Source organism: Coffea arabica, chromosome 7e, assembly GCF_036785885.1.
Source record: "Coffea arabica cultivar ET-39 chromosome 7e, Coffea Arabica ET-39 HiFi, whole genome shotgun sequence".
Taxonomy (NCBI): Eukaryota; Viridiplantae; Streptophyta; class Magnoliopsida; order Gentianales; family Rubiaceae; genus Coffea; species Coffea arabica.
Genome location: NC_092323.1, coordinates 2544657 through 2557243, shown reverse-complemented (window position 1 = coordinate 2557243; position 12587 = coordinate 2544657). Strand labels below are relative to the sequence as shown.

At 35.5% G+C, this 12587-nt stretch overlaps 1 protein-coding gene across 1 annotated transcript; it reads right to left on the bottom strand.

Annotated features, from left to right (window-relative positions):
- LOC113722989 (ADP-ribosylation factor 1-like) lies at positions 1 to 4234 on the bottom strand. The gene is made up of 7 exons (XM_027246236.2): positions 4102 to 4234; positions 3329 to 3514; positions 2694 to 2764; positions 1867 to 1986; positions 956 to 1074; positions 434 to 515; positions 1 to 265 (listed from the first exon to the last, which is right to left on the bottom strand). Exons 2-7 carry the CDS (start codon positions 3474 to 3476, stop codon positions 260 to 262), a joined length of 546 nt encoding a protein of 181 aa, XP_027102037.1. The 5' UTR covers positions 3477 to 3514; positions 4102 to 4234; the 3' UTR covers positions 1 to 259.
- Between the last annotated feature and the right edge of the window lie 8353 nt (positions 4235 to 12587).

Below are 12587 nucleotides of genomic sequence, written 5' to 3'. Positions count from 1 at the left end.
TTTTGCAAGTTGAATGACAGTAGTTATTATAAGTTTCAAACGATAACAAAGCATCTACATTTAAAGCAAGCAGCTAAAAATCAAGCCAAAGAAGAGCTTTAAAAGCAACTTCTGCTACATCATAGTTACGATACAGAATGAAAAATGGGCAAAACAGTATGGTCACTACCATGTTTCAGTCTCACATAAAGCAAAGATAGTATCAGTCCTTGAATCCCACAATTATCCAAGCAGCAAGCGAACAAATTGATTTCTTGCCTTATGCCTGCACAACGGTATCCACAAGTGGAGCACCAAAACAACAAAATAACCAGAAAAGAAAATTTTAAATGCCAATTTAGAATGCCCGTACAAAATAAAGTCAAGCTAAATGCTAGTCATGCAAAGTAAACAAACCGAAAGGGAGTAAAAAATTAAGTCAGACAACACTCGCCTTGCTAGCAATGTTGCTGGAAAGCCAATCCAGCCCTTCATAAAGGCCCTCCCCAGAGGTAGCACAAGTGCTCTGGATGTACCTGCAACAAGTGTTATACATAATCAGAAGGGACACAAGGACTGGACCCATGCAGTTTCTGTAACATGCATAAGCGCTGAGCATACATGGATCAGAAGAGAAATAACGACCCATGCAGTTTCTGCAACATGCATAAACACTGAAAAGTTCCTTTTGTTCAAAAATCTGAAGGTGTATTACCAAACAAATTATATGTATGCATGTCCAACTATACTCTCCAGCCTCAGACCTTTCTCCAAATTTTACAAATAAGCTCAAATTGACAATCAAAAGATAAATACAAAAGACACACACAGTGAAACAGGGAAAGGTTGGCTGTTAGCAACACAAGTAAGACTGGGAGCGCCCGTTATATATCATTTAAATAAAAAACTGTAGCAATGAGCTCTAAAAACATGCATCGGGTGGGATAACAGAACAAAACTGCACGAGAAGTTTTACCAATGGCGCTGGCGGAGAGAATGGAGGCCAAGCTTGTCAGTAATTTCTGCAGCATTCATTGCATTGGGCAGATCCTGCTTGTTAGCAAACACTAGCAACACAGCATCTCGCAGTTCATCCTGAAACCAGACACAAAAGTCAGTCAAACCTTCTTGTCCTGCTAAGTCATATCACTTCATTGATCTTATTCGCAAAAGTAATTAGTCGATATAAATATGGGTAAGTCTCATTAGTAACAGCAGTACCATGGGAACCCTACGGACTCCTAATACCATATCCAGATCAATGAATTGAAAGCAGTAGAAGTCATTTATTAACTAAATCGGGTTAGTTAGGTCAAATTTTGAACCACATGAGAAGGACTTGCACATGCATTTGAGGGAAAAGGGGTGGGGTATCAACCATTGCTCTAAGCCTCAGATGTACAGGTAAAAGATCTGGAAAGTCCAAAAAAAAAAGGTTGCCCAGACAGAACTCCAGCAGTAAACAAGTTCAGAAAAAATTGCAAGACAAAAGGGAACAAATGATGAAATACTAAGTTGGTTCATGAATCAGCATATGTGAAATCATATAAGATTAAATCAGGTAGCGCAATATAAAAGAAAAATTCTCCCATAGCTTTCGGGAAAACCAACAGTGCGTCCTGCTTGATGAATGTTTCATCTCAAACTGGCCAGATTTCCTCATCTCTCAGCTACTTTTTCTAATCTAAACCTCTTTTGAAGCAACCCCAATTGGAGATCGCTGGAAAAGGAAAAAGATTAATTCCTCAGACGCAAAACATAAAAATAACAAACAAGACAAAACATTTGCTGGAACAAAGATGGAAACTACCCCAACAGAGTTTTTAAAACATATCCACTCAGATGCTGTGATCATATTTCCAAATCCAACAGAAAGGGTTGACAAACCTCATTTAACATCCTATGCAGCTCATCCCTAGCTTCAACAACTCGGTCCCTGTCATTGCTATCCACCACAAATATAAGACCCTGTGTGTTTTGGAAGTAGTGCCTCCATAATGGACGGATCTGTATTAGAGATGGTGTGTATCAGCCTCGCAATCATATGAAAAAATAAAAGCATGCAGAAATGAGAAATAGACAAGGAGAATGAACCATGGGAATATTGAAGCATTATGCCAAAGGAAAATACAAGGAATGGTAAACAATTATCACTGTCATAATAAAGAAGTGACCATGCAAGATAATAATTAAAAAAAAAGAGCATATCATGGAAATCAGGAAAAAAAAAAGCCTAATACCACAAAAATATGTGCAAAAAATCATAGCTTACAAAGCAAACAGCAGGAACAATTTGAGATGGAAAATTTATCAGGGAAAAAAATCCCCTATTCCGGAGTGCAGGGGAAATAATCCTATCACACACTTAAAAATGAGATTTAATTTGCTGAGTAAATAAACATGTCAAACGAATAGGAACAACTTATTAAACGACTTATGCTGTCATCAACATATCTCCATATACATTATTTTCATTCTTTCTGACAAGCAGTCTTTTCTGTATTGACAGTGTCCCTTGACAGGAGAGGGGGAGGGCAGAAGGGAAAGAGGAAAGGACAAAAAGGAGAGGCCAAGGTTCAAGTACATAGAACTGATGAAATAAATGGGAGTATATTCAAGTGCATAAAAATGATGAAACAAATGGAAAATTGTGTAGATCCCATTGACCATGTTAGAAGGTTAAAAAACAAAAAAAAATGACAGATGCATCATACCTTGTCCTGGCCACCAACATCCCACACGGTGAAGCTAATATTCTTATACTCCACAGTTTCAACATTAAAGCCTGCAGAAGAACCAATACTTACAGCTTAGAGAATTATAACTGAATCTGAACAAGTGATGTCATGCCAACAGGCAGAGCGCTTGAACATCAAATGCACCATCAAGTCTGGTATCAGTAAAATAACACTTTAAGCTTCTGCAGGTATCTAAAACAAAAAGGCAACCCCATCGCCAAAAGGGCCATATACAAACTTGCTCGCGACACTCATGTTTCATTGTATTTCAATTAATCACCTCTCCAACAGTTTTCCAAATTGTTTGTTCAGGCGAACTTTTGAGAGTTTGCAATTATTGAGGCAAAATGCTACCATCTATCTCCAAGAAGAACAGAAATAATAAATGAATGGTTTAACTAGGGAAAAGATTCCAACACTTAAAAACTCTTGCAGCCAAATGAACAACTCAATTCAGCACATTAAAGACTGACAATGAGGTCGTGACATTGCGCAGTCAACCTCGCTCAGATGATTGAGAAACCACTGACATAATTATGGTACAGGAATCAAAAGCAACAAGACTGGCCATGCAAGACAATTTAAACCAGATATTTCCAAAAGGAACTTACCAATGGTAGGAATAGTAGTGACAATTTCTCCAAGCTTGAGCTTGTACAGTATTGTAGTCTTACCAGCAGCATCAAGACCTACCATCAGAATCCTCATCTCTTTCTTGGCAAACAGCCTGCTGAACAGCTTAGTGAAGGTAAGCCCCATCTCTGCTCGGATCACTCAACACTGCCAAATGTGGAAACCTAGCAAATTTACCAAAATTCAGCCATAAAAACGCAAGAAAAAAATCCAAGCGGTTGTGCAGTTCAGCTGGAAAAAAAATCATGTTAAGCTAAGTCAACATTCGATCTGATGGAAAATCGGATTCATATAACAAAAGTGGTAACCTGAGAATGACATATGAGCTTAATTGATCTAAAACATCGAACAAATCTAAATCAACCACGAAAATTCAAATCATGATACGAAACGTAAGAGATCTAATCGGAAGCAAACACTAATCACATCCGACTCATCAATCCAAAACGTGAGAACCAGGAATTACGATGTATAAAACACAGATCGATCCAACACAGTGTTCCGGAACTAAAAATATAAACTGTCATAGCTAAAACATGATAATTGCACTTGCACAACAAAAATTCAGGTCAGTAGCAATAGTATTTGTAAATTTGCGTTCAATGTATTTGATGAAAATGTTACCTAAATGAGGGAGATCCAGAGAGATCTGGGATACGAGGCAACCATTGCAGAATTTTATTGAACTTTGAATGCAAAAGACGCAGATAGGGATAGAAAGGAGAGAGGAGAGCGGAATACTGGAACTTACCTCTTGGAAAAAGTCTGGCAGAAGGAATCGAGTGGGAAAAAGATTTCCTTGAAGCAGAGAGAGATAGAGGGCCGCTAGTTTCGAAGGAGGTCGATCTGTCTGCCTCTTCTCAGCTATTTAAGTCAGTCCTAGTAACACATTTAAAGCTTCAAGCCGGTCACGGTTTCTGCGCACTCTCCCTGAAACGGGTCGGATCCTCTTGGTCGATCCGTTTACATCATGATTTTGCTCCGATTGCGAAAATGATCTCTGACGTCCTCCCTGTACTGATCCAGTCTAGCAATTTACTGGATCCAGATCTGTTGTTGGGCCCATTTGACTCATTTCTCGACGGACCTTGTACGTAGGCCTGTTAATCGGGCGATTTGATCCTAACTTTAACAAATCTAGACTTGGCTTATCTAACTAGTAGTAACACTTTTGGATTTTGAATTGTCAACACATCCGTTAATGAGTGTAAAGTTCTTACTTGACTTACGGAACAGTAGGGCTTTTAAGTCTAATTCAGACTTAATCCAAACTTAAAACTCCTTAATTTCATTAATATAATTACTATAACTATCAACTCATAAAATTTATTTAACATCCAAAGCCTTAAAATTATACATGAATCAATAACACTTCTTTAAAAAATATACACAAACAATAATTTTTCAACAATAATTATATCTAATTTGCTTGAAGTACATGAAAAATAGTAGTAAAATATGATCAATAGTTAATATATCTTCAAAGGTTGAAACTTCTCTGTAGCATTCTTAGTTTGCTCCTACTAATATTTGTCCGCTCTTTTTGTTCGCAATGCCCATATTTGAACAGAAATACATCACTTGAATCCAAACAGAAGTAAACAAATTGATTTGTCTCATGAGTCATATAAAAACCATCAAAAATAAATAAAATAAACCGAGAAGTAAATATGATCAGTTCAAAAAGATATTAAGTTGGCAAAGTATACAAAATACATGCTTTGTCATTAAAAATACCAATGTACGCTTTATGGAGGTGGAGATTAGAGAAGCCAATCATGAAGATAGAGTGGATATTGGAAAAACGGATATTGCTATGGCTATGGGTATAGGTGAAAGGAGAAATCAGAGGGATTAGAGCTTTCATCATTCTTCTGTCTAAATCTTATGATATATTTTTCAATATATTTAATATTTCTAATATATATTGATGTATTTTGACATATTAGTATTTAGTAATTATATATTTATTTGGATATGATTATATATAATAAAGTGTAGACATATTATATATATAATCATATATATGTAGGTAGAAATTAACAGACCGGATCTATATTGGGTATGAATCTAATAAAATTAAACTCGATTCACATTTAATTCGAGTCTAATATTTAGCCCAAAACTCAATCTATCCTAGGGGAGGCAATGGGGCGGGGGATCCTTCCCCCACCCCCCGCCCCGTTGTCAAATAACTCCCCCCGTCCACCGGCCATCCCCCACCCCTTGCCTCCCGCCCCTCCGCCCCGTTTCTCCCACGGGACTTATCATAAATGTTTATTTATAATAATACAATTGTAAACAATATTAAATAAAATTAAAAAGCTGTCAAGATGGAAATAAAGTATAACAAGTCAAGTTACATTCAGTGCGGGAGGAAGGGAACCGATCGAAATAAAAAAGGGTTAAGACCAAAACATGTTGGAATTGAATAGCTTAATCTTTTGAGGGGGCGTTAGAAACAAATCAACAATAATCCAAGAAAATTCTTCAGTTGTTGCGGCGACCGCTGACACTGATTAGCGTTGTACTTGTAAGTAAGAGTGCAACTTTAAGAAATTTAGCATTGTATTTATATATATATATATTATTGTATGCTGGGGACGGGGCGGGTGTATGTTTCCCCACCCCCGCCCCATTTTAAGGCGGGGAGAAATATTTTGCCCCCACCCCATTTTTACCCCCGCGGGCACCCACCCCCTTTGCCATCCTTAATCTATCCCAATGAAAAATTAAATTCATAGAACTTTTTATTAGATCGAGTGGGGCAAGTTCGAGTTGATCTGATCCCATTGACAATCCTACTTACACGATGACTTGTATCCATTGCTTTCTTCCTTCCATTATTCTTTTCAAGATGGTCTAAAAAACACTAAGGTTTTGTTTGATAAAACAGAATCTGAATTTTGAAATCTGAATACTGAAACAATTAATTTGCAGAATTTTAAGTACTAAAAAGAAATATATGAATATCTGAATTTTAATACTAAACCTATTTATACTGTTTGATAAATATTTATAACTGAATGCTTAATAAGTTTAATTTTACAATTTTGCCCTTATATCTTTTTATTTAAAAAAGAAATAGAATCTATGATTTAATTAGTTTAAAATTGTTAGGTATGAAAATGACAATATTTATTTTTAAATCAATTTAATATACTCCCTCCGTCCCATTAAAACTGTCATACTTTCCTTTTTGGTCTGTCCCAAAATTATGTCATCTTACCAAATTTGGCTAATAATTTTGTAACACATTCCAATTTTTACCCTTCATGCACTTGCACAAGAAATCTTTAAATAATGTTGTGGGTCCCACTTTCTCTTTGATTTAGGCACAAAAGATAATATATTGGCCCCACATGTACCTTCAAATATTCAAATGGTTTTAAAGCTACATATTTTTCCACCAATAAATGAATGATAGAAACGGAAAGCAAACACAATTCCTTCACTCTTTGACCACTGTTGATAAAAAACACAATTCCCCAAAAGTGACAAACTTATTGGGACGGAAGGAGTAAAAGATAAAATATATTATATGAGAAGTATAGAGAAAATGTGAAAATCATTAAAAATGAAGAAATGAGAAACTAAAAACCGTTAAATAGAGAATATCAGATTGTTTAATTAGATAAGAATTTTGAACAGAATTAACAAAGAAGTGTAGATTTGGTAGATAAGATAAGGTAGTTGAAATAATTCTATTGATTTTTATCAAAATTAAATATTCAGTTAGAATTCTTATGCTGAAAAAAGTACACACAAGTTCAGCAGATAGATTTTCGATTATTAAACACTCAAAACATCTAAATGTTTGAAAAGGTTCAATTTCAGCACTTTTTATGTTATCAAACAGACACTAAAACAGAAACCGTATTTATATGTTTCTATCCTCTCGAGCCTTTAAAATTTAAAAAGTGTGAGACCCCGATCAGTTCTTGTGTTTGATATTAGGTTATATTCATTATTTGTGCGGTAACATTAGGTTTTGGGACTAATTCGAAAACCCTAAGTTGGGGTTGGTATTGAAACCCTAAATTTTATATTAATCATAAGTTCGAGTGGTGATTAAAGTTAGTTATGCTAGTGTGTGTTTTGGTACAGGTAAGTATAGGATTTGATTTGATTTATATCGGTTAAATGAGTTTAAAAGTTAGAAAACCCTAAAAGCTAGCAAAAACCTTTAGTGTTATGATATATTAGAAGTTTAAGTTGGGTTTAAAACCCTAATTTTGCCCTTGACAAAAGGTTGTAGTTTAATTGTTTTTATGTGGGATTAAGTGTGATTAAGATAGGAAGGTGATTAGTGAAGCAAGTAAGTGTGATTACATGTTTTGGACTAGATTAAGTTATAACTTATGGAGTTAATTGAAAGAGTTCCAAATGTTTGAGGGTAAGAGTGGAACAAAAGCTAAGTTGAGGTGCAAGGGATAAAGAAGTAAATAATGGATTTTAGTGTGATTGGTTGCCATAAAAAAATATCTCTCCTAAGTGGATTTGCACCACATATTAATTCATGAGTCACAACTAAGCCATTATATGATCAAAACAAAACAAACAAATTAGAGAAAAAGAGAGAGAGTGAGCCGTGGAGAAGGAGAAGGAAAACCAAAGGGAAGTTTGCAAAGTTCAATCAATTTCCTTCCATAAATCTTCATTTTGAAGCATAAAGAATCCACTTTGGAGTTGGCTTAAGGTCATTAGCCATCATACATACTTAATCTTGAGGTAAGAAAGTCTATTTGAAAACTTAAGTTGATTATTGATTGATGAACTAGTGGCTATTTTTGGTAAAGGATCTTAGTTGTGATTGATTATGGTGCCTCTTATGTTTATCACTTGTTGTTATGGATCAATTTGGTGAAAATTTGGGCCTTGAGGTTCTGCCATATGGACCCTCATAAGGGTTTCATGTTAAACATGTTAATTAGCTTTAATCTTGTGTTATTGAATTTGTTATGGTTGTGTTTGATGATTTATTTCATTTGTTTGGTGAGTGGGTGGTAGAAACTGATTTGGGGTTAAGAAACCCTAGACTAAAGTAAGGAGTAATTGCTTGGTTAGGGTTAATTTGGTTAGGGTTTGTTGCACTAATGGTTAGATTAAGTTAATGAGTGCATATGAATTTAAATTAGAAGGTATAGATAATATGTGATTAGTTTGTGGGAATTGTATGGTGCAATTTCGGATCATTGGAAGCCTTCATAGGAGCTGGTTTAGGGTGTGTATTTGGTGTGCATTTAGCTAGAAAACCTGCATAACAATCATAAAACGGACCATGCGTTTGCGACGTACAAAACCGGCAAATCTGGAAAAACAGGGCAGTCCACAAATCCGAACTTGAGTTCCATTTTTCTTTATGCTGTGTGTTGATTCAGAAGTTTCTCAAAACATAAAAGTTGTAGCCTCTTAAGTCCTGAATATACCTGCAAAATTTCAGATCAAACGAATCAGTGTAGCCCGAGTTACAGCCAAAACACTCACTCCTGTTTTGAACCCTGGATTGTGTTACGTTTTGAATTTTGCTTCTGACCATGCTATGTCCGTTTTGATAACGTGTGAACTGGGTGTTGATTCCTTTATAGGAAATGTAGATCTTGGTCTTAGCTTCGAAACGGTATAAAGTACATTCCAATCCGAGTTCCGTAACTCAAGTTATGATCAAAACAAGATCGGTTATCAGAACTGCCTTCAAATTTGGACAGTTCTGACAGGGATGTTTGGACCCATTTTTCCCCATGCTCTGTATTGATTCAGCCTTTGGTCCAAACATGAAAGTTATAGCCTTATGAATGAGCTTTCTAACGCCTCTGGAATTTCTTGATTTTGATTTTTAAGTCGTGAGTTACGGTCTTTCAAACAGGGCCTGTTTGGTAAACCGAAATTAAATGGCTGGAACTATTTTGTGCATTTTTGACCAATACCTATTGAGATCTGGGTTGAGATGTTTAAATAAAAGTTGTAGCCTTTCCTCGTAGCTTCGAAACGGTGTCTCATCCACCTTGATTCGATATTTCTAGCCTAACTTTAGATCAAAACGGTTTGAGATGGCAGATCTGGCCGTTTCCGTTTGCCGTTTCCGCGTGCGCGTGTCCATTTTGTCGTTTCCGCACTTGCATGTGACGATTTTGCCGTTTTGCTTGTTTTGGGCATGTTAGTGGCCGTTTGTGATATAATGTGATGCAATCTTTTATTTCAGATCGTGGTGAGTTAGGCGGAACTGGTGGGGCCTACTACTAACTAACACGCACGAAATGATTTATGCTCTTGTACTACTTTTGTGTTTTGAGTAAGTATTCGGACCATTTTGTATATAACTTGTTTATGTGTTTAAGGTGAATAAAAGGGTACCTAGGCGAGGGTGTATTTCATCGTACTCGACCTAAACCCTAATTTACGTGCATATTTATACATGACATGTATAAATGAATTATTTTGGGTTTGAACCCCTTGAACTTGGAGTTCGGGGTGACTTTTGTGAGTTCGTGAAAAATGTTGAAGTTGTGGGCCCGATCTCAAGACCTGGATGGACTATTCGAGTCGGTCGGGGCTTGGTCGAAGCCAGTCCAACCTAGTTTGAGGTCACCAAGTTCGTAGGTTCAAGTGGTAAACCAAGTTTGTGACCCGAGCTTGTGACTCAAGCTCAAGTTTGTGATTTCGTTCGCTCGAGCAAGTTTGTGAGGTGACTGGCCAGTGAGAGTGATAAGGTGTTAGGTGGGAGTACAAGTGGAGTTCTACGGACCCCTATATGTGATCGACGGAGTGTCGGCAGGAGGTCACGCATGGCAAACGACTTGGCTTTGGAGCCAACCTGTATCCTTCTTTTGTGTTGTTACTTTTGCACTTGATTTGACATTTTGTGAAATTGTTGTTTAGTTTAATATGAAGTTTACGTGTTTACCCCTGTTTACTTACTAAACATATAACTTACCCCGTTTCCTTTATTTTCCTTAACATGAGACGACGCGGGGAACTCCTTGGCACATTCATTAGTATAGTTAGGTGTGCTTGTAATAGTTCGATAGTTAAGGTGTTTATCCTTATTTTAGTGATCTGTATAAGAACCTGTCTTCGGGTCTACTTTTGCTTTTGGTTAGTGGTATGGAATTCTATAGTAGTTTCGATAGCTCCTTTTAAGGATGTAAATACTCTTTTGGGGATTGTATATATTATGAATAGTGCTCTTTTGGCTCATATCGTTAATATTTTGTTTCGAAATTTTGAATTCTAGCGCGAGTTAGGCAGGCGTCCCGCCGATACCATAGGGTCCGCCCTTGGGAGAAGCGGGGACGTCACGAAAAATATGTCATATCTTCTACGGATGTCTAGCATCATTTGTTTTTTCTAGCTCGTACTGGTGAATTTTAAGAGTAATATTAAGTTGAATAAAAGGATAATAACTTTAAAAATTATCGATTAAAAGAAAATTGTGTTTTAGTACACTATAAATAAATGACAAATAGCAAGATCCGCTTCATGTTTGACGAGACTAACTTTGACTAGTCCAACATTTGTTTTATTCGTTTAACTCGTGGCATATATTCCAGACAATATGCGTAGTAAGGAAAAGTAAGTAGTTAAAAGAATGAGCAAATAGTATTGTTTTAATCAACAATAGTGTCTATGTTTGGATTGGTCTGTTTTTCATAAATAAGTTTTTAAAAATATAATACTATAATAATACACAAATAAAAATAACTCAACAAAATTTCATTCATACAATATATCAAAAATAATTCACAAACAAAAAATAAAATAAAAATAAAAAATAAATTTTACAATAATTTTCACCTATCACCACCACCCCCACGCACTACCGCTACCATCTCTCCCTTCTCCTCCCTCTTTTTCCTTTTCCCTCTCCTCATCCTTCTATTCTTTTCCCCTTCCCTCATTTTCCCTGCCACCCTCTATCTGGTCGAGACCAGATTGAGGCATCTAGTCTAGTCATGGTTTGATTGCGACAAGAAAGCTTAGTATTTTTTGGTAGCGATTTTGCTGCGACCAAATCGAGGGGTGGAGGAGAAGAAGAGAGAAGGAGGAAGAGAGAGGAGATGGTGGCGGTGACGATAGTTGTGGGTAGTAGTATTAATTTTTAAAAAGTATTTTAATTTTAAAAGATACTCCAAAGTATATTCCAAAAATTCCTCAAAAAAATCTACGGTAAAAGTTTTTCATATACATTATTGCAGTAAAATATTTCAAAAATATATCAAAAAACAGTTCATCCAAACTAAGCCAGTTGTTTTCCCCTTTTTTTAACTATCAAATGCATAATGGGAGATATTTAGTATGTACCTTTTTTTTTTTTGGTAGGAGGGGTTTTAAATTTAGAATATTATATTTACAATCATTCCCATCTCACCATTCAACAAACCTTTTCGAGTGATATTTAACATTAATGTTATCATGTTAATAATTTTTTTATTACATAACAAGATATTGTATAATACGGCGGAGGGATTCAATCCACATTCCTTTATCTTTAATTCACATTCAGTACAAATCTAAATGTTAATGGTATGTTTTAATAATCCAAAAAAAGAATATAGATTTAATGTAGATAAGGGTGAATTTAGCTTATCTCATAGCTAGTAGTGTACAAACAATTTCATCCTTGATTATTTTGTATTGTGTATGATAATTTTTTTTGATTAATCTATCACTGCCCTTAAAAGTATTGTCAAAGTAAAGTAGTTCAAACTATGGTTTGATTCGAATGAATAAAAGTAAGTTAACGTTTGAAGTTGGTTCGTGTTTGCTAGTTCGATTAGTTGGATCATGAATTGAATGTGACACCGTCCAATTATGTACTCCATTGAATTCGGAAATTTAAAATATAAGAAACAGAGTGTAAAAAGTAAAAACCAAACCAAATAAACCGATTTTTACTAGCCTCTCTATCTCTCTCTCTAGTTCAATATTATCCAAATTATTTGAGATAAAAAATAATTTTACAATTTTGTCATTTTGATCTAGATAATTGAAGCATGATAAAAATAAAAAAACGAAGTCACTTATGGTCCTGGATTTCAAAATACTTGCTATAAGTTAATGTGGGATTATATAAAATATTTAGTGGTTCAATCTGTACGAGATGATTACAAACATCCCAAGTACTCTTACAGGATTCAGGTATTTTGGGATGTAATAGACTCGTTTGTTATGAATATTTTGAGCTACCCATTTCCATGGGCGACTGTATGAATATTTTTCTTAATAATATTCTCATGT